Raw genomic sequence first — 23,719 nt, forward strand, 5'->3', positions numbered from 1 at the left:
AATTTAATAATTATGAGAAGATTGTAGTTATTGAAATGCCTTTCTTATTTGTTACCAATTTAAGAGACTCAAGTTCATATCAATTTCAATTAAGAATAGTTTAAAACATGGGATTGATTTAGAGAATTTAGCTTTGTGAATATGGAACTTACCTAATAAAATAAAGTTCCCATCTTTACATTTGAAGTAAGTGATAACAGTTTCCCCTTCAACTGTGATTGTATCTGTTGTTTTAGATATTATGCAATTTTTAAAGTCTTTCCAGAATGTATTACAAAATGAGCAACCATAAAAAAGATGAGTTAAAGATTCTTGTTCTGTCTTACAAAAGGTACATTTGTTGTTGTATCAACAACTTTGTTTGTGATACAATATCTAAAAAGAACAAGCCTTGCCCTATGCCATTTAATATCAGTAAAATGAGAATTCCAGATTTTTTTACCACAAGGTGTAATTTTCTTTAAATTAGAAAGCAATGTGCTTATTGGTACATTTGCTGCTCATAATACCAATACCATTTATATAAAGAGTATATGTAGAGCTAGGAACCTCATTTCCTTTTTTTCCGTTTTTTATAACTTTTCATTAATTCTAACATTAGGTATAGATTTAAAAACTGAGCTGTATTCTTTGAACGTTATCGGGAACGCCTTCTCTCTAAGAAAGGATCTATAATTGACTGTTATGATCAAAAAGGGACAGTTAAAACATAGTTTTGGGGAAGAAAATGTATCTAGCGTAGATGAGAACATTGATACCACCTATCATGTCTGGTAAATTCACAGCTATACAGTAGCTAGCAGCCAGCTATCTTAACCTAGCGTACAGACTGGAAACAAGGAAACAGCTAGCCTGGTTCTGTCCAAAGGTAATGCCATTTTAAAAGGAAGTCACTGGTCACTGCCAAGAATTAGTGTGGCACTTAAATGGCGAATTGTCGTTTTGTACAGATTAAACAAACAAGACATTTAGCATGTTGTTCAGTGATTTAGAGGTGCTGGTAGATGGAGTTTGTTTGAGCCAGGCTAGCTGTTTCCCCCGTTTTCAGTATTTGTGCTAAGCTAAGCTAAGCGGCTGCTGGTGAAAGCTTCATCTTTCCCTTGCAAACATGACATTGGTGTCAATCTCTTTTGCTTAACTTTTGGTAAGCAAATAAGCTTGTTTCCCAAAATGTCAAGTTATTCCTTTAAACCGATTTGTTTTCTCCAGTAGCTACACAAGTTAGATCTTAACAGTCAAAAGTAGCTAGCTGATAGATGAGTCCCTGACTTATTAACTGGTCACACAGCATAACTTTTAAAGCATTTATTCACAAGTAAGGTCTCCAGACTGATAATACAGAGCACACCCATCTCCCAGTGATAAGCTTTAATTTATTGACACGTACAGCTGCTTCTCATCCTCCTCCACGTCGACTCCGAGAAGAAAACGTCTGGCGTCTGACTGGTTTGTCTTGGCACTCCTTTTGACAGAGCTAATGGATCTTCTGGCATTGTCCATAGCGTGCACATGTTTAATGATCAAATGTTTTGAAACAAAAGCAGAGCGGTGATGTATTCATTAGGTTATTCAGTTGGATTCAGTATATATTCACAGCACAACAACACGTCTATTTTCATGTTCAGGTTTGTTTGAGAGCCTGGGGTTGGTGAATCAGCATCACGGCATCAGAATCTGCGGTTGTTCCAGAGGAGGTCTTCACAGCATAGTTTTTGTTCTTAGCTGAGTCTGAAAGTATTCCCTTTCTTCCCTCAGACTTTGTTTATTTAGCTAGAAATATGTGTGGAGGTTTGAACGCTGAGCTTCTCTGAGTCCTTTTGTGTTTGTTTTCTTATTAAAGTCATTTTTTTGTCTAGAATTTCTTTTATATTTGCATCGTGGTGAAACGTATGCTCATGTGTGGTACTGTTCCTCTGTTTTTAACCGTGTAATTGACAAGTTGGTCTTTTTTTTTTTAAAGGTCGAGGGAATAAGTGGGGGAGGAGACGGTTTGTTTTTTTTACTCAGCTCCATACCCTTCCATTTTTGTTTTTTTAAGTTTCCAGTTTCACCCGACTTGTTTCCGTCGGGTTTTATTCATGACCTCCATCTGGAAATAATATATGTTCATGAAAACAAGCCATCAGCAATTTCAGGGAAGAGTTGTGTGTGTGTGTGTGTGTGTGTGTGTGTGTGTGTGTGTGTGTGTGTGTGTGTGTGTGTGTGTGTGTGTGTGTGTGTGTGTGTGTGTGTGTGTGTGTGTGTGTGTGTGTGTGTGTGTGTGTGTGTGTGTGTGTGTGTGTGTGTGTGCAAGTGCAGGGAGAGGGACATTAGGGCCTCTTCTGTAGGGTTCAGGCTCCACCAATGTAACAGTGTTAGTGCAGTGAGAAAGTCATGTGTGAGTAAGCTAAGAACCAAAGCCTCCATCATCCTCTCTTAAAATCCTGCTGCAATGCATTTGTGGTCTGGCTAAAGTCTTTGATTCAAATGCAAAGTTAGTCATCAAATGTAAGAAACCGCAGCTGCTGGGAGAAATTACGTGTCAGGCAGGTCTTTGGCAGAATGTCTGACCTTGGCTCAGCCTAAAAATATGCATTAACTCAGTGAAAGCCTGCATAGTTCTGCAGGAAAGAAGATCTGGCTTGTGTTTGAGTTGCTCACATGAGCGTATGCAGCCTGTGACGGGAGAGATAGAGCAGATATTCATTTGACTCCAGGCTCACAGAACACCTCTGTGCCTGTCTGCCGCCTTGGCTATGGTACACAGGAGACCGACCGGTCACACCTGAGAGCCTCTGAAGAGTAGCCAGACATTTAGCCGGCCTGTCCCGAGCACAGAGGCTTCTTAGTTTGCAGGTCGCTGTCTGTATATCTAACTGTCTTAACTAACTATTTGCCTGTCTGCCTGGAGCTGATACAATCTTTTTAGAGCCATAATGGCTTTAGCAGGCCCTAAAGGAGAGAGAGCAAGTAGGTGTGTGTGTGAGGAGAGGTTTTCATTTCTGCCTGTCTGTGTTGGGGGGGCGTTGCTGGATCATGTTTTAAAAGCCCTGAAGTTAACCCCAGTCAAAAGGTTTATGCCTACCACTAAAGCCACAGAGGCATCTTGAAAGGTGTAAGAGCTCAGCGTTGTATCCAGTTTCCAGGCATATAGTGAAACTGATTACTGCAGTACAATTTGCCTCAAAATGGAGCATTTATATAAATAAATAACAGATTCAGAGCCAGCTTTTAAACATTATTTATTTCATTGTTTTCCCTCCACTGAATGTCTGTGTTTGGGTAGCCTTACTTTGGTGGTATTGCAAAACCCTTTTTTTTGGTTATGAGATCCCCACATGTTCTGCTGCCCTGCATTCCCTCCCACTACATCAGCAGTAGTCTGGGTCATTTTTCTTTTGTACCTCCCCCTCTCCCCCCACCTCTCCTCACCAGTACATCCATCATACAGAGTCTCTGGAACCTCCTTTCACCCCACCCATCCTCCCCTGTTGCTGCTGCTGCCCTCCCCTCTCTGTTTGAAATGCTGCTTCAGGCCAAAACCTCCACAGTTTTACTATTAATTTAAGCCTTCGCTGCTGTTGTTAAATTGTTCCACTCCATACATAGCTTCAACCCTCCATCAGTGTCTTCCTCCTGCCAATCTTCCACTGCTCCCATCTTCTTTCCAAGTCACAGCCCACAAATGCTCCCCCGACTTTTGAGACCTGAGGGCAGGGCTGCTGAGGATCAGGAACTATGGTGTGTGTGTGTGTGTGTGTGTGTGTGTGTGTGTGTGTGTGTGTGTGTGTGTGTGTGTGTGTGTGTGTGTGTGTGTGTGTGTGTGTGTGTGTGTGTGTGTGCGTGTGTGTTGCTGACAAAAACTGCAGTTTAAATCAAAGTGCCAGCCTTTTGTTGTGTGCTTTGGAATCCCCTCCGTCACACCTCGGCCATTTCTCAGCGGGGGAACTACTGCCCAAAGCCAGAGGAAGACTTCCTTCTTTACAGTTAATCCTCTACCGGAAATACACCACGATCCCCCTCTGAGTCACACAATTATACACAATTGATTGCATGCATGACTTTTAATTTGATAAGGTTATCTGATTTCTTCAAACACACAAACAATGTAGCCCTTATTTTGCACATAACATTTGACCTTTACATTAACAAACATTCTTCTCACATTAATCTAGTTAATTTATAAACTTTCCCCACTGGCTTTTTTACATTTCTCTTGTGAAAGCTATGCAGATTTATAAGCCTGAGAGATGAGTAAGAAAGGCCTTTATCACGATCAAGAAAAGCACTTCATTTATTAATTCTGCTACTTGGTGCACACTTTATTCAAATATGTTTAGTATGTGTAGGATTGATGTCTTTCTTTTGGCATTGTGTTACCATATGTCTGCCTGTATTATTATTTATTTATGTTTGTCATACTGTATACAGCAATGTCTTGTAACCCCATGTGGAATGGACCTAAATATAAGGCATGACAGGGAAATACAAATTAACCAAGTAACCAACTATAATTGAATTCTCTCTTCTTTGCCACAATAAAGTGCAGCTTGAGTTGCATTGTGCAGGTTGTTAAACCTGTGGAGAGCTGTGAAGAGAGCTCTTTGCCACAAGTCCCCAATTAGGGTTCTGCCCACACAGCCATAAAACAGTTAGTGGAATCATTCGGAGGCTGTTAGATTTAACACTATTAAGAGTTCATTAGTACCTGCATATACAACTGCTGCTGCCGTAGGAGGATCATTAACATAGACCCGTTAAAGTAGGCTAGAGGCCTTTTCATTCATATTAATTAATCTCCCTTATGGCCATCACCTGTAGTTGTCCAAACTCAAAAATATATATTTTGATATATACACACACATTTTTATCTAATAGTAAATCACTGTTGTTTCAAGAACAGTGGCCCAAACAACACAGGTTTAAACTTAAACCGCAGGTCTTAAACATTAAGCTGCAGCTAAACTATCCGGAAGGTATGGAGTGCCCACTGATTAGTTATCGTAACTGGTTAAGTATTATTAACAATTAAATTGTCACCTTTCAAACAATTTATCAGATTTGAATTTGCTAAAATACGGGTAAAGATAATCTATGAAATCTATAAAAATGTAATCTTAAACTGTAGTGTCCTTAAATGTATTAGTATTATCAGTGATTTTTAACTGAGTTTTAAAATATTATTTTTAGAACTTTTAAGACTAAGACCATAAAATACAAAAGAGTACTGATTAGGCAGCACTATACACACCAACACGAACATAACATCTTTCGGTGCACAATGTGTCGACCAACAAAGATTCAACATTACACCATTCACATCTAACTGCTGGTGCATACGAAAACCTTTGGGTCTGTGCAATGCAAAAATGTACCTGCAGATAAAAAAAACAAAACAATATAGTGCTGTGAAATGATGTTACTATTAATAAATAAAATTAAGTAATAACATAAAATAATTAAGAATGCACAACACAGAATGTTAACAACATGTAAGTAGAGAACAACTAATATTAACCACATATAATGTACTGTTGTAGATAGAGTAAAGGAGACAGGAGGAAGAGACAGTAATTAGCCTACAGGTGATGTAAGTACCACATATCTCCCTTTTGAAAATAAAGGCTGCTAAGCGGATGTGAACTAAAGAAAGTGGTAGCAACTTGTTGAGAGGGACTGACACAGGGGAGGGGAGAGAAAGAAAAACATCTGTAGAAAGAGAGAGTGGTTTAGCAAGAGGTCAACAGAGACTTTGTGAAACAGTGACAGTGATGGAGAGAGATACACTGAAAAGGAAGGGCAACATATTCGAAAGGCCACCATCTAGTTTGTGAACTAATGAGGTATTACATCTACAGTAGATGCCCCTCATTCAAAATTGTATTTAGGTAAAAGTATACATATATATATGATATATAAATGATTAGTTGCAGTAGCAGCAGCAAAGTAGCAGTAGCAAAGTTGTAACTGGTTAAACTGAGCACACTTTGTAGACTTTGTACACAGAAAGGGATCAGTGCCACTTGAAAAAAAACACCACACTTACTTTGAAGGAAATTACAAACAGTCACTATCCATCTGGTTTCTGCACAAATCACAGTGCAATTATTGCTACCACTTTGATGTTACTTCTGCTCTAGTTAATAGGCAGCATTGTGAAACCCCTTTATTTGATTTATTTGACTTAAGGCAGTTGACCATTAGAAGTTGACCATGCACAACTGCTAAATAGACTTTTGACAAATGTAAATGTTCTAACACACAGATACAGATCAACGTGTGTAAATTGTAATTCTGATCTGTATCTGTATGAAATGTGTGCAATGTAAACATTGCCAAATATTTTCCACAGGGATCCATATTAGGCCCAATGTATTCTGTCTGTATATAGAGTATTGTCTTATTGCTGCATGTTAGCAATATTCATTAATATGCTGATGACATGATTCTGTGCTGTTGGGTTTGGTACCAGTTGTATTAAGGTGCTTTAATTTAAATGCCCTCCAAAAGTCACATTTAAAATGTTAATCTTTAGTTGAATACTGACAAAAACTAAATTCACAATATCTTCTTGTGTCAGAAATGTAAATCATGATGATATTCACATCTTCACCACCGATAATACACAGGCCAGCCATAAGGAATTTAGGACAGGGGGGCAACACTTTCCATATTGTGCCTCTCATCCACTCCCACTCCAGCACCAGTCATACCCACTTTTTGCAATTCCAAGACTGTTCTGATATGCAGAAATATTTAAATTCAACATTTAGAAAAATGGAAATGCCCATTTTTCCTTTGCCAAAATTTTGCCTAACTTTGGAGCATTATTTAGCCCCTTCCTGACAAGATAGCATGACACCAATGGATGCCTTAGGTCTAAAACTAACTCATCTGTACCCCTTGAAACCTCCTGATGGTGGGGCCGATGGTACACATATTTAACATGTTTCATATTATACATATTTTGGCAACTGGCTTGAAAATGAGCTGAAGTTAGTAGTCAACATAGCCAAATATTACACTTATTAATCATACAGAAACATATTTTGCTTTCCTGCATTCTAGACATATGGACATGACACTTATAATGCTCTAAAACTAAAAAGCTATTATACTCTTGGGTGTTTGATAAATGCAATAATTGCCGCTTTGTCTTATGAAGGACAGCCTTCTCTGTGTGTATAGAATATCCTTTTTTTCTTCTCTTTTTTTCTTTGCTGTGTTTTAGTTTATAAATCCATTCCTCCTTTTCTTTGGAAGATCAGTTCAATACTTTGTCATCAGATGGTGAGAAGGTTTTGCTGTTGGCTTTTGGTGCTCTTCTCTTTTTTGTAACCTGACATAATTTTAAATGAGAGCATAATATCACTCTTATGGTAATATATTCATAACTGATTGCAGTAATAAGACTACTGGATATAGGTAAAATCTCTGTAAGTGAACGCAGCTTTCACAGTAACCAGGTTATTGCAATGACCATATGTTCTCAAATGTCTTGTATCAGCCTTACTTCTCCCAATAACCTGGTTTCTTGTGTGCAGTCCTAAAGACAAGTCCTGAAATCCCATATTAAACAACTTTACAATCTAATTAAGCATTATTTGGGCAACATTTTGGACACTCTGGGGTATATTACCTCAGCCAAAGTAATTGCATGCGATCATTAACTAAAAACGTGGTAGACGGTCCACTTTCTGTTTGCCAGAGCGAGAGAGGTCAAGAGGTCTTTATGGGGTGAAGGTTTAGGTTACGTTTGCAAAAGGGCCTCCAAGCACTTCTGCAAACAAGAGCTGCAGATCAAACATCAAAGCTGGCCCTGGTGTTAAGGCTGGGGTGCTGTGAATAAGGAGGGGGTAACTGACAGGTCTGGAGGACAGATAAAAGAGCAAGAAACCCTCCAACATCTCATCCCCTGGGTTCTCTCAAAATCATAAGATAACCCTTGTCACTGGCACTAAATCCTAACCTTTGTGACACTTGTCCTGCTGGACAAGTCTACCAACTGACCCCACTCAGTCACATGTTGGACCTCTCCCTCGTGATAATCCTCCCAGTCAAGTGACAAAGGGTCAGCTGAGTAAACTGAGCAGTAATACAGGAATGAGGGTTTGGAAAGGTTGACGACAAGTTTAATCAAAGCTGCACAGCGTTAAGTATGTTCTGAAGAACATTTGTGTGCTCAAGTGGGCAAGTAATCTATACAGCATTATGACATGCCTGGCAAGCACCTTTCTTTGTCTCCTCCATTATGAAAAAGGCTTTAGAAGGAAATACGAAGCTGGCTGCAATCTTTAATTCTCCTGCTTTCCTCCTTCTGCTTTCGTTTTTTCTTCTTCCCTGCCTGTCCGTCTGTGTTTAGTAGAAATTGGCAGCAAATGCAACTACTCGGAAACATGACATCTGGCCTATTTATTAGAAATAAAACAGCCCATTGAGATTAAGTGTATCTGTCAGAGTTGCAGTCTTGAGTACAGATTCACTTGACCCTGGAAATATCTTGGTATCCAGGCCACTTAAGGAAGTGGAGACAACAAAGGATTTCTCCTGATGTGAACAATATTCAATGAGACACAAGCGCCCCCCACAGGAAACAAAAGCTACTACTACCAAAAAATGGAATAATGCCAGGGTTTGGCCAACCTGTTTCAAGTGATATTAAGTTTATTGGAACTGTCTATGTTTTCTGTTACAGGCTTAAGGGATAAGGAGAAAAGAATACTGGAAACAACAATTTTATGGCGAGTTTGTGAGGAGAAAGCTCTGCCTTCTTGTTTTGTTGCAGAGTATATGAAATATAGTGTTTTCTTTCCTTTAAATGGTGAGATAGGTGTTGTAGATATATGAGAAGTCAATGAAATCATATCTAAGAAGACCTGCCATTTCTAAGGGAAACAATATCCCAAGGGAGGACTGTTAGTTACAAATTTAGTATCCAATAGCACAGTGTGTGATGTTTGATTGGCATATCCACTGGCCACTGGTCAGATTGTTGAGAGAGGGAAAGAGAGAGAGAGAGAGACAGGGGGAGGACAAGGAGATAGATTATAAAGTAAGTAAGCTAAACAGCGAGAGAGTGTGACCTAAAGAGCTTAAAACAGAGAGTTTGACCAGAGATACTGTAGTAAAAACAAGGAGGCACAGATTCAGAAGAAGCAACAGGCTGCCAAGAGAAGACACTATCCTGATCCTCTTCTCTCTCTCTGGCCATGTCTGACTGTGAGGGGCTCCAAATGGGTAAGGAAAAACAAAAAGCATGTCCTCTTGTGCACACGTGCATACGCTTTGTTCAAGGGAGACATACGAGGTGCTTATCTGTGCATACATGCTTGTAAATTGTTTGGATTTGTGTGTCTGCATATGTGTGTTTATGTTTGAGGGAGGGGGGTCTCTTTTGGCCCATCCTGTTTTAGTCCAAGCCCTCCACTGGGACAGCTCACCCGGCAAGTATTCAGCTGCAAAGAGGAGCTGGTTCAGTTTGGGCCCTTATATGGAAACTTGGAGATAAATCCCTCTGGTTTCATGAAAATAATGCAGAATGACTCTGCAGTTTTAATCAGAGATATGTAGAGAAGCAAGGAAAGAAGAGAGATGGTTTCTATGGATGAGTTAGGAAGGTAGTTGTATCTTATATCACTTTGACCTTATATCAGAGTTGTGGATACAACAGTGCTGCATACTTGTTGGGGACAAATGGTATAAAGATGTGTTGTGTGTATGTGCAGGTGTCTGCTAGTGTGTGTGTGTGTGTGTGTGTGTGTGTGTGTGTGTGTGTGTGTGTGTGTGTGTGTGTGTGTGTGTGTGTGTGTGTGTGTGTGTGTGTGTGTGTGTGTATGTGTGTATGTGTGTGTGTTTGTGTGTAACTAAGCATTAACCGAAGGGTAATTTCCTGCAACTGAGAGAGAAGCTGAAGCCCTTATACTACCAGACAGACCAACAGAAACAATCAGTTATAAATTGAAACCTTCCTCTTGTCTTGTTCTTTCACTCAGTCACTTACTCAATCACTAACTCAATCACTCCCCTTTCCTCTATCTATCTCATCTCTCCCTGTCCTCTTATCTCCTCTTTTTCCTGTTTCCTTTCCTCTCTGGCTCAGTCCATGCGTGATTCCCTTCTCAGATTAATCAAACATGACTCAGCAGTATGAAAACTGTTTGATGTTGTCAATTACAGAAACCACAGCCTTGGCAACAACCAACCAACAGCCAAGATTGTGGTTATTGCATTTGACGGGCAGCGGACCACACCTCCATTATCTATTATATCATACTCTAATGGATTTGCCAGGAAATTACATCATAATTTGTAAGCTAAATCACTGTTATTAACTTACTGGCACCAGAACGTCAAATTGATAAAATAACACTGTTAAACCCTTTGTTTCTAGCTTTACGCTACATTTCTCCTTATCTACATGATGGCATTTTTTTTTTTTTTTTTACATTTGACAACAGTTAAGCCAATATTATAACTGTGCTTGATGTATCGCCTCCATTCATCTGTATCATACTGAATTAAATATTCAAATCCAACATGGTAATGTTTCAAAGTGAAAATTCTCAAATGTTTGAATAGTTGTATTCAGTTATACAGGTTAAACAACTTTCTCAAACTGTAAGAGCAGATGTTTGTGTGCAAAGATGACAGTGTAATGGTGGACCCACTACTGTAAGTATATTTGGGAATGAAGATGTTTTCTGAAGGAAACAGCACTTGTATTTAAAGAAGCTGTTTAAACTGTTTAGAAAAGAAGCCAGAGAGTCAGATACCAGGGGAAGCTTTCAAGTTCAGTTTCAGTAAACTCAAAACACTTTTATGCTCAAATTGTGTCCAAAATAATATTAACATCTCTCTAACCGCCTATAAGGTTGTATATTGCATTGACATTATCTGTATCTGTATTGATACAGATCCTGGGGAAAAACAGTATAAAAAATCTTCTTAAGATCAAATTATTTGGTTAAACTTTACTTAAAGGTATGGTATCTACATAAGAGTCACATGACACTGTCATGAATGTGTCATAAACATTATAAACAAGTCATAAACGTTTATGACATAACACTTTTGTCATTAAGTGTCATTTGGTTTTGTCATGACAAGTTAGGGTTCATGTGTCACGACAGTGTCATGTCACTCTTATGTAGATACCTTCAAGTAAAGTGTTACCAAATATTTTCATCTTAACCAGTTATTTTAGACTTTTTCAGGGAACCAACACTATTAAAACAGTGTGACAGTAAGCCAGCATACACAATACCAGGATCCTGCAACTGAAGCAACTAAATGGAATTCAGCTATGATTTATTTTATTATTTACACCTGGGTCAAAATGTCTATTTTCTATTGTGACTGTGTGGTATTTATGATTTATAGAAAAAACATGTAAACACAATGACATGATATAGTTATTTGCTGATAGTCAGAGTTGGATTTTACTGTTTCAGTTCCAACATGAGCTTTATTTATTTTAATACACATTTCCCAACATTGACTTTCAGGCATGGGAGAAAATGAATAGCTGCAGTTGAGCATATGTCCTGCATGTGGCAGTATTAGCATATATTATGAATGGTGGTTTCAGATTATGGGGTGAGGTGGTGGCTGTCTCCAAGAAGATCGGTTTTGTAAAAAATGACTCTGTATGTCATGTAACTGAGACTTATGGGGGGATCAGTTGGAGCTGACAAGTCTCTATATGACAGAATACCATCAGCATCCAGCACCCATGTGTGTGTGTGTGTGTGTGTGTGTGTGTGCTTGTGCGTCCAGAAATGCAGATGAGAGATGAAGAAGGCATCATGACCTGCTGACGTCAGCCCTCCATCTGTGCCCTGAATTTGAGGACAAGTAGCTTTGTTGATTTAAACCTATTCCTCATGTTGAGACTGGAAATGGGTCATTTGTCACACAGGTTTGAGCACAGTCACCTGCAGTCTTGTGTGTGTGTGTGTGTGTGTGTGTGTGTGTGTGTGTGTGTGTGTGTGTGTGTGTGTGTGTGTGTGTGTGTGTGTGTGTGTGTGTGTGTGTGTGACACACAGGGAAGAGCATGACTGCCACAACATATTCATTAGAGTAAACTGCAGCAGACGCCAGATTTTCTCAGCAGAGTTTATTTAAGGGTTATGCTGTATTGATCGGGGAACTGAGTTGCTGTGACTTTGAAAGGAACAGGAGAGGAGAGGCAACCAAGTGCAGGGAGAACCATTGTTTAATGCAGGAAAAATGAACAGTAAAGCAAAAGAACAACATGAAAAAAATGAAACAGTATATGCTGTATATAAGTGTGTAGGCTTGTAGAAAAGAGTGGAGCAGAGTTCTTGGTTGTTCAGGAAATGGGGGAAGGGTGTACATGGATGTTTCAGCAGCCAAGTCAGATGTGATTAATGTTGTCGACGCTTGACAGAACACACAGCCCTGCACACTCTGGGATACACAGTGTGTGTCCATTTTACAAACCATAGGTCTGTTGGATTTTCATGGTAGTGATCAGGTGTATTCAAATTGCCGTCCTTTAGATAAATGGACCATTTTCACAGTAGTAGAGGGTTGACAAATTACAGTGTCTCCCACTGACTTGTTTTCTGCTTTTAAATGGCCATACACAGCATCAGTCACCTAATTAGTATATTTCCAAGGGCTGCAGTCTGCTGAATTACAACAATCCTGTTCTACTGTGCCCAAGCCTCATTAACATATAGATTATGTAGAGAAGTCTGTAAGCCTTCTTCCTCACTTCTATGGCATCATTAGTGTAAAGGTGAGGAGGGCAGGCAGAGAGGAAGGAGGCGGGAAGAGTTATGAAAGGTTGACACAGAAGCAATGAAAGCTCAAGTAATACCACAATATGATTTCCTATGGTGCCATAATGTTATGAATGTCATAATTGTGTGCAGAATAATACAGTAGGTCCCCTTTACTGGCACATTCACCATGTTAGAAAGAGTGTTCCTTTTTCTGTCCATCTGCTTCTTTTCTTGCCTGCCTGCTTAACTGTTCATGTCAGTCCTCTCAACGTGTGTGTGTGCTCACTGAAAATCTAATTCTGCTCTCTGCACTAATACAATATTGCATGTCTAACCACTCCATTCTGGAAGAAGGAGTCCACACCAATTTTGCCTTTTTTGCATTTTCGTTCTCTTTCTTCCCCTATTAAAGGATTTCTTTTGGGAGTTTTTCCTTACCCATCGATGCTCTAAGGATAGAGGTGTTGCATGCTGTACAGACTGTAAAGGGAAAGTGTGTGATTTGTGATTTTGGGCTTTTCAGTATGTATATACAATGACTGGGGGTTCAGTAAAAGGTGAATCTGTCATCTCTGAAAAGCACATTATGAACAAAAAGTGCTGTGTGTGTGGTTTTGGTGGAAATTATCTTAAAACTTGGTTAAATATTGTAAACAAACCACTGGGGCAGATCCTAAGTTTACATTTTCACCTTGTATGGAATTCTACTTTTTAAATTGTCTGATACTCAATTTCACCTAAAGCTTTACGTTTATGGCCATTCAATCTCACATTATTTGGACTGTTAGGACCCAGTAATGGAATCACTTAACATTTACCTACATCATTAGCTAATTTAGTTAGCATTGAACTTCAACCTAAAAGAAGTAGCTCAATCTTTTACGTACACGTATTTGCTTTATAAAGATAAAAAAAAAAAAAACAGTGCCAGGCTATTTTTTGCGGGAGCAGTAACCTTGAGAGAGTTATCGATCCCCATTCAAGGAATAGTATGGCACCGCAGTGAAACTTTTTACCCTTAAGTTTGTACAGCTTAAACAAACGACACAACATATAAGGTGGTAATTAGTGACAGAAAATGTAGAGGTGCTGTTTTGGCAGATTTTGTTTCCTTTGGACACCCAAACACCCTGTGGTAAAGGAACAAGAGAAAAGAGCCAGATCAGCAGCTGCAGCAGAAAAGAAGCTGCTTTGTGTGTTTGCGGCCGCAGGAGGGCAGAGCTTCAGAGAGACGACACTCTAGTCTAGAAAATATACATGGTGTTACCATTGAACATTATTTTTTACAGTCTATGGGTGTAACCAAAAGATCCTCTATACTAAAGCGTCTCTGGTGTAACGTTACTAACTAAATGTTTACGTTCAATGGCCGGGGTGCCAAAGGCCCGTTGCAGTCGCAACCTAGTAGTAAAAGCAAAACAAAAAATTATGTTGCGTGCATAACAGGTGCATGCTGGATCAAGCTTAAATACTGTAACGGACTGTGATGTGAACTGTTATGTCTTGGGGAGCGTGCCTATGTTCCCACAGCCCTAAGAAAAATCTTAGAAATGTGGGAACATAGGGCTGTGGGACCATTGGGCTGTGGGAACATATGGCTGACCCCATGTTTTGAGTAACACTATGGAGATAGGATAGTTCAGCCCGTATCACTGAGTTCAGCCAAGATTAAAAAAAAAGGCTATTTATTGTAGTTACTGAGATTTCCAGGATGTCAGTGAACATGTTATTAGCTTTGAAGCTGTGAAGTCTGTCAGTCATTCCAAGTAGGCCTACCTATGACCAGAGATGGCAAAAGTATTTACTTCCCGTACTCAAGTAGAAGTACAGATACTTGTGTTACAAAATACTCTGGTAAAAGTAGAAGTACTGATTTAACTTATTTACTCAAGTAAAAGTAACAAAGTACAGGCTTGGAAATTTACTTAAAGTATAAAAGTAAAAGTAGCCTTGCAAAGCTACCTGGACCACATACATGTTGCTAGAGTGCAAGCTGATCGAGAAACTTCAGTGGACATGGAAAAAAAGATCCAGTTTCTCTTTTTAAATCTTCCCCTAACATTGCAGCACAACACAATTTGCAGCACATTCGCCAGGAGTTATTCTTGATACTCATACTATCTCAAACATCTCTCCCAGATAAGGCCAAGGATGATTGTCTTGCTGCTTGTCTGTCGCATCTCTGGGATCTCCGTTTTCTTCATTTTCAATCATGTCGCCGTCCATAGGCTACTATGTGCTAAATTACCGCCATCAAGCCGCAATGATTTCCGGGAATGAATGCCGCTGAATCTCAGTCAAAGTCGTCTTGTAGTGGTGCGTCAAGTGCAACGTATATTCCCATCCAATTATATTGAATTCGGTATTGATGAAAATAATAACGGTAACTCCACTGAAATTATTTGAAACTAAAGTAGGCCTAATGAGCCAATTTTGTAAAAATGTAAGGAGTAGATAGGCTATTCGTGTTAAAAATGTAAGGAATAAAAGTAAAAAGGGCACAAAAATAATAATAGTAAAGCTATCTGAAAAATCTACTTGAGTACAGTAATTAAGTATTTGTACAGTTCGTTACTTCCCATAACTGCCTATGACAGTGATTTGTGCGCGATAGCTGTTGTCTTCCTCCTGCTACAGTTTGAGGAGCGAGAAATGCTCGTACAGAGAGCATATAGTAAAGTTGAGCGTTTTGTTGTTTTGGCTTTGGCTGCGGCCCAGTAGTCCGTGTAACGTTACTGTTTGCTAATCAGCTAACTTCTCGCTGCCTTCTTACTGAGGGTCGCTACAATGCTAGCTAAATGCTATGCTGCTCATGGTGGTGGTTTCTACCTTCAGTGAGGTGTGTGAGGCCTTTCTGCTGTTTTTTTACAGGGCTCATACAGCTAAAAAACCTTTTGAATATGAGGAGCAGTGGGACAGAGTGGACTGGTTGTATTATGCACTGAGAATGAACGAGCAGAGAAGTTGAGCAGATTGAGGAGGACTTCGCGGTGCACAAGACTCACAGAATGACGTTCAGACAGGTGAGTAACGTTACTATAACAAACGTATTGGTTGTTAAAAGTACAGATGAAGGCAGCCACCACTATAGTTGCCTAAAAACGTAGCATAGACTATTTTCTTTAATGTGTGTGTTTTTTGTAGGCAGTAGGCTACTGCTGTGTAGTTAATATTGTCTTTTCGTTTCTGTGTCGACGGCCTTGATGATGCTTTATTCTGTCGTTAGTGGCAGGTTATTTATTTTCTGTGGATTAACAGTATGATCCTTGTTGCACCCCCGCGGTGTCCATAAACTCCTTGTATATTGTTGGTATAAAAATGTGTTACCAATGAACCTGTGCTATAGGGCGAAACCTCATATTGTAATAAACAAGTAGTGGTTTGGGGAATTCTTTAGTGGTGTTTGATCTGTGAGTGACATAGAAAAGAGGAGCTGGACTAGGACATGTAAACGCTGCTCCACGGCCTCAGGATTAGGAGCTATTTAAAGCCCAAAAGCAGATTCTCCTCTTCTACACTCACGTGCTGTCTCTTTCTCTCTCCCTTACAGTCTGTCTTGACAAGGCATCCATAGAGACTTAACAGGATAGGACTTCTTTCTTTTTAAGCCTCAGCCACCGAACACTTTCACTCTCGTTCACCTTGAATATAGTCTTGTTTATCTTTCAATTACTGTAGCTGCAGTACCATATCAGGGTATGTATTTACAGATTTTTTTTAAGCATTTAAGTGCTGAACATGCATTAATCAGATCAATTTTACCCGTATAATGCTGTTAATGAAAAGACAAATTGATCGAATTGTAGGGTAAGAATCAGTATTGCTGTTAAAATCTTTAAAATGCATTATTGCACCACAGTAAGACTTGCAAAATACATTCCCACAACTCCCTCTTTCTCTAAAATTCATAAGTGTGGGTCTTTGTAGATATTACAGAGTCTGGCAGGGGATTTCTACATGCATAATGCTCTTAGAAACCATGACCAAAAGACTGCGCTAAAAACACAAGTGTTGACCCAGTTTTCCTGAACCATAACATCATTATTTGGCATTGCTGTTGCTTGTGTGGCCCAAAACACAAGTGCACTCCAGTGTGTAGCAGCGTCGATCCTGTAGACTTGTTTGTCGCTGATATTACACAAATATGCTTTACAGTTTTTTGTTACTTGACTGTTTTCATGGGGTTAGATGAAATATTCAATTTTAGAAGTAGAGTTTGGTGCAACGGATGGCACAATAAAGTATTGATACACATACAATGTGATATTTTATACTGAACATTTATTGATAGCAACAAATATTGGATGGACTGCAATTCAATTTTGTACAGATGTCCATGGTTCCCAGACAATGAATTCTAATGACTGGTGATCCCCTGACTTTTCCTCTAGTGCAACCAGCAGGTTTACATTTGTGGTCAAGAGTGAAATGTATCAGCAACAACTACTGGATAGATTGCCATGAAATTTGGTACCCATATTCATGTACACTTCTGGATGAATTGTTATAACTTTTGTCACACACACACACACACACACACACACACACACACACACACACACACACACACACACACACACACACACACACACACTTTATATTTTTACATGTTAGCATTGTCAATGTGAGGTTGTTAGCAGTTAGCTGACCCTAAAGCTTCATGGAACAACTAAAGTGACTGTAGTCTTATTTAGATTCTTACAGTAATGATGTAATAGCAGGTAAGAGGATAGATGATTCACTGGGATACGTTGGAAATCATGGATCATGTTGTGGGTTTGAATCCATCATCTATGTTTATATGATATTATGCATGATGCAGCCCCTTCAGGTTTTCTCTGAAGCAGAGCCGTGAACAAAACATTATCACTCTGTATAGGATTCTCCCTCTTTGAATGTGAGTCACATTTCCTTCACATAATTCATGATGACAAAAACTTTCAACAGCTCTTCTTTATGGGTTCTAGTTGATCACGCATATGGATGATAGTGGCTTGTCAGTTTTCTCCTTGTGTTGGAATAGACCTTGATAAGTTGAACATCAACTTAAATCACTCTCTTTACTAGTGTAACGCTAGTTATTGTTAGCGTTAACTATTAACTCATTGTTATTACATATAAGTACTTTCGGGCCGTGGGTAGAGTAAGAGCACGGAGACAGCTTTCACTGTGTAACTTGGTCCACTTTAATGACACTCCTCAAGCGTAGGACAACTCAAGACTCATTACAAAACGTGCTTCATCATCTCAACATCATATCCCTCCGCCAACATAACTGTTACTGAATTACAGGCACGGTATAACATGTTAGATAGCTCCCTTGTTAACTCAAGGAACAGAATACACTATGAAGCTACAATTAATGGAAATATGTGACTTATTTCAGTAACCCTAAAAAGGTCATCTGTTAACTAAATAGTCACAAAATAAATCTCATCTTACACTGGGGCTGGGTATCGTTAAAACAATTTCAATACAGATACAAAGACCATGACTTTGATACTGGTTTCTGAACAATGCTTTTTTTGATACCAATTTTATAAAATCCATTTAAAAAAAAAAATTACACATTACGGCACAAATCCTTTATTTTTCAGGTCCTACTAAGTGAGCCCTGTCTCTGTGCGTAATGTAGAGTTTTTCCTGCATGCCTCTATGATGTGTAACATAACAGCAGCCAATTACAAACATTATTAGATCTTGGTAGAAACACGCTGCATGCTTATTTGCTCGCTGACGCTGATAGGATTTACTCCTTAGGTATTGATACTGTATTTGGTTTTGAATGAGGAGGCATTTTTCGATTATTGATACTAAGGAGGCATTTTGTTCGGTGCCTAAAAAGTATTGAAGTCGGTACCCAGCCCTACTCTTTACTTAGATTTTTGAAGCTAATAATGCCTACTCTGATAAGCATGTATTAGAAATGACAGGTTATTTTCTCCAGCAGGTGGGAAATGATGTATTTTCAACAGTCACTCAGCTGATTTACTCTCCCCTCTCACATTCAATCTATCTCCCCCCATCTCTATCTCTGCTCTCCTGTCCAGACAGTTATTAGAAAGAGTGACCCTGTCAGTCACGGACAGTATTACATCCTCTGCTGGTCTGGCCTCTTCTCGCCATCTAGGTGCATCAATAGCACAGTTAATGTTATGAGATGTCACATTGTTACGCCTTGAGAATTGATTTTGGTTTTATCGACCATAGCCTAAGGTAGGATAAGATGCAAAAAAGATAAAACATTAATGATCCTAACAGGGAAAGTTGGACAATTTAGTATCAACGAAGAATATACACTGTAGATTAAAAAAAGAAAAAGTAGATGAAATAGGAGAGGTTTTTAAAAATAAACAATAGATATAACACATGTAAGATTCAATGTTTCTATCATAATGGTTTCTTCCTCTGTGTGTTTAATGTCTAAAACAACACTAATGCTGTGTTCACACTATGAGCGACAACGCAACAGGCTACAAGTCATTTTCAATGGAAGCCAGCGACATTTAGCTACAATCTGACGCCCCACACAGGTGTGACGTGCTACAAATGAAAGTTGAGCTGTCCTTTCTTTTTTTAGTGGTGCCTTTTATGCTTAATTCAATGTTCAATTTGTTCAATAAAAGAATGTTGGGAATGATTTCCTTTTATTTGTTTCAAATTCAACAAGCAATTTGTTGTATTTTAGAAGAATACTGAAGTAGCATATCTAGTTAATATCTAGTTATTTATCGCAAGTAATATGGTTATCGCATATCCTGCAGCCCTACATAAGAGTTTAGTTTAGTAAGTAAAATTTTGACTTGCCGTGAATGTGTGTACCATATTTCATATCGATCATTCCTATATATCAATAGTTGTTGAGACAAATTGTTTTGAAAAATCATCCTCAGAGCTATACCGCTATGTTTACAAAATGATTGTAGGTCTAAAATTTGTATCAGCCCTGCATTCCTTTATTGTTACTTTTGTAAGGCACTGAGTTGGCATAATGACTGTTGAACTCATAAACTTCATGTGAATGTTATCACTAGGGAAATAAATGATTAACACTTATTCCACTCTTTCCTGTTGACCCATCCTCCTCACCTTGGCACAGGCTCATATTGGGTCACCTTTGCTACCTGCTGCTATTTACATTTCAGATTTTATACATTCATCTTTTTCACATCACGTGAGTGAAAAATAAATCTCAATGTAATGTTTGAATTGGAATGCATTCATGAACTTATTTTATTTCAAGTTATTAAATTTAGTGAGCTTACTTCCTTATATCTTGACAAGGACATTTAAGAAGGACAAGGACTCTTGTAAACGTGAGTAAAACTGGTACTAGCAAACTGTAATGTTTAACTAGTTGGTGCAAAAGTTCACACAACTGCCTAAAAACATTTTCATTTTTTTTCATAAAGATATACAGTCTTTAGATGTCCAGCTTGACAGACTGTAAAGAATGACACGTGTCCCCCTTTCTTTGTTTGAAATCCAATGTTTCTATAAATCATTAGGACCCCAGGTTGGATTAATTCATGGTGTAAAACACAAACCAGCCCAATAACCAGGACAGGCACACAGATGGTGGCTGGATCATACAGAGGATTGACCTTGTTTCCTCTTTAGCTCTGGATTTGATTCTGTATAATCCTGGCCCACTGACAGACTGACTGATCATCTGTGGATAAAACAAATTTGTCAGCAGTTTCTTTACTGTTTTTGGAAGGAAAAATAAATAACACAACCGCCTCAGTTCGAATATGACCTTCATGTGTCTGCTTAGAACCAAAGCTGTAAAAACAGAGTCAGCAGGCCAGTTGATAAAGCAATGGAGGATTGATACCAAGCCTTGCAAAGATGCGTGCGTGCGTCTGTGCGTGCGTGCGTGCGTGCGTCCGTCCTCTGGCTACATTGATGGGTGGTGGAAGGGGGGAACAATGGGGAGGTGTGGAAAAGGGAGGGGAGCGTTCTCACCACCTGCCACCCGCTGGGTAGTAGGTGGGGTTTAGGGACCCATGTGGGGGATTTTGGAGGGAATATACCCCAGTTTTAGATGCTTCTCTTCTCACGTGAGCATATGCACAGAGAGACAGACACATACAAAAAAACAGACCTGTCCCTAATCTAGATCCCAAATCTGGCCCAGAATGTGATTTTCAATAATCTGAGCCTTTCAGACAAAGCACCAGTGTGACTCACAGTCCTCAGAACAAAAACACAAATAATGTTTACAATGTGTGTTGCTTGGACTCTGGGTGACGAGCTGCATGAAATTCCATTCGGTATCTGAATCAAAACACTGGATGTTGTGGCCTTTTGGTGGTTAAAAAATGTCTAGAATGTGATTTTCACGATATCTAAATGAATGCAAAAACCTTGGTGCATTTTTCCACATGCTCGTTGTAGATATGAATTTTAACCGCGGAGAAAGAGCAACGTGTACAAGTGGTGTAAAGGTCAACATATAATCATACTTTCTTTTTGTTTTGAAGTGTAATATCCTTGTGATTTTGCGAAACAACTATTATAATGTTCAAATGCAACATTGGTGTACAAAGAGCACCTTGTTTTCTCACATAATTCTGCCTGGTTGATCTATTGGTGGCTTTATGCTATTGTGAAATAAGTGAACCAGAGTGCAGTGGGGTTTTTTTTCTGAGGGAGAGGAGGGAGAGAATACAAGGGCTGAGGTCAACATGGAGGCCTTGACCCATGAAATGATCAACCGTTTTTAAGGTGCTTCACTGCATCCCTTTCATCCTTCCGTTAAAGGTCAAATCCAGCCGGGCCACTTTTGAACCAGAAAGGATTCTAGATATTCGGAGAGATACCTGTACAGAAAGAGCTTCACACTGACAGATTATATCACACCTGCTGGGCTACTATAAAAACACTGAGAGAAACAAATGTATCCTTTCATGGTCTCTCCCACTGCTGTCTTCAGAGCATCCCTGCCTTTGTACAATTTTGTTGGCTCCGTCTTGTGATCTAGCAAGAAAGGGGGGAATGTTTCACACATGAATATAGGCCACAGACTCTTTAGGCTTATTATTTCTCCCTGCAAGCTTAAATTATAAATAATGCAAAGATGCCCCCCTCACATGCACATACAACCCTTGGTTAGAATTCAATTTTCTTTAGGGTATCCCCCTTTTCCACTCACACCCTGCTCACTTTTTAATTTGGTCCTTCTCTCTATACCGCCCACCCTCCTAAAGCACTCTCTCTTTCTTATTCTACTGCATCCCCTCCCCCTCTATCCCATTTATTTCTCTCTTTCCTCAATCCCCTATAGTCACCCTTTCATTCTCTCCCCCTCTTGTCCTTGTTTTAAGGATCCCTCAGTCTCTGTGCAGTCTGCAGCGGGGCAGATAAGACAGACAGGGGACAGACTGATAATCGTGTTTAGCCACAGCGGGGATCCCCTGGCAATATTCAGTTTTGAATGTTTGGCTGCGGGAAGTTTCAACAAAGATGTGACAGATGTTTGTTATGGTGTGTCCCTATGTGACTCCATACCGTTACAAACAGTAGGTGTGACTATATAGATGTCTGGCTCTGTATGCGTGGAAGAGCAGTAGAATAAGTAACTCTAGCAACTACTATACATTGACTGAGGGACCCACAGTGCCTTTTTAGTAACCTTAAGTGCCTTTAAGTAAGTCATTTTAGTAACCTGCCATTGGTTTTTCCTTCATTTCTCTCTCCTCTTTTTCTCTCCTCCCCTCCCTCCCTTTTTTTTCCCTCTCCTCCCCCCTTCCTTTTTCTCCCCCCTCTCTCTCCCCCCCCCCCTTCCCCCCCCTTCCCCCTCCCCCCCCCCCCCCCCCCCCCCTCCCCCCCCCCCCCCCCCTCCCCTCTCCTCCTTCCTGTCATTTCCTTCTTTCTCCTCTCCTCTTTTTACCTCTCCTACCCTACCTTGTCCTGTCCCATTTTGTCCTTTCTTCTCCTCTTTTCTCCTCACCTCATCTCTTCTCCTGTCTCATCTCCTTTCTCTTTTGGCTCTCATTTTCTTTCCTCTCTTCCACTCTCTCTCTCTCTCTCTCTCTCTCTCTCTCTCTCTGTCCTATCTCCTCCTTTCTCCAGTCCTCACCCCTTTTATCCTTTCCTCTCTTCTCATTTCCTCTCCTCTCCCACCAGGCGAGAGAAGGAGGATCTATGTCACAGGCCCAGCCCCCTGCGCTCTGACTCGTCCAGACTGTGTGACAGGGGAAGGCTGGGCTGTCCCGAGCATTATCTAAACACTCATGCACACACATATGCATGCATGCGCACTCACACACACACACACACACACACACACACACACACACACACACACACACACACACACAGTAACTGCCTATGCCAGAGCCTGTCTGCGCTCTCAGCTCAAGCCCTCTTAAAGCTGTTTTTCGGCTGGAGATCAGCAAGAGCTAACGACACACAGCTGCCTCTGCTGAAGACAGAAGGACAAGACGAGAACAGAGGGAGGGGAAAAGAGGACAGGAGGGAGGAGAGGACGAGCACAAGAGGAAACAAAACCACCAGCAGCCTCTTAACTTCTGTATCTGTGTCTCTCTGGCAGTCCGGTGCAGTCATTCTTCAGCAGGGAGTGTTTTATGCTGTAGTTCAGGACTTTTTTTTTTGTCAGAGGGGGGTGGAAAAGAAGATGGGTTGGAGTTCACATGACATAATCGGAGTGAATGGGTTGCCATGGTGACTTACCCAGGGAGCCCGGCCCGTGCAGAGTAAATGGAGGGAGCGCCTTGGACGCCAAGTGAACGATAAACTAACGGAGGGGAGTCACCAGGGAGAGAGAGAGAGAGAAAGAGAGGAGAGCGAAGGAGTTGTGGATAACAGAGGGAGCACAGAGGAGCGGAGCAGAGGCTGAGAATGGAGGACGGGTTTTCCAGCTACAGCAGCTTGTATGACACCTCATCACTGCTACAGTTCTGCAACGGTAAAAAAAAAACTAATCCTTTCCTCACTCAATCCTCCCCCCCCCATCCACTCTTTCC

At 40.1% G+C, this 23,719-nt stretch overlaps 1 protein-coding gene across 8 annotated transcripts in view; it reads left to right on the top strand.

Moving 5' to 3' along the window:
• The first annotated feature begins 9,031 nt into the window (after positions 1-9,031).
• eml1 (EMAP like 1) overlaps positions 9,032-23,719 on the top strand; it is a 55,876-nt gene continuing 41,188 nt past the window's right edge. For 2 of the 8 annotated variants that reach the window (XM_039785924.1, XM_039785926.1), the window contains exon 1: positions 23,007-23,661. In XM_039785924.1, coding sequence (XP_039641858.1) covers positions 23,595-23,661 — 67 coding nt within the window. In that variant the 5' untranslated portion in view covers positions 23,007-23,594. Of the gene's footprint in view, positions 9,217-15,599; positions 15,752-23,005; positions 23,662-23,719 lie in introns of those variants that run through there. The other 6 variants (XM_039785931.1, XM_039785928.1, XM_039785925.1 and 3 more) reach the window with 6 other exon arrangements.

The sequence above is a fragment of the Perca fluviatilis genome, chromosome 20 (genome assembly GCF_010015445.1).
Source record: "Perca fluviatilis chromosome 20, GENO_Pfluv_1.0, whole genome shotgun sequence".
Taxonomy (NCBI): domain Eukaryota; kingdom Metazoa; phylum Chordata; class Actinopteri; order Perciformes; family Percidae; genus Perca; species Perca fluviatilis.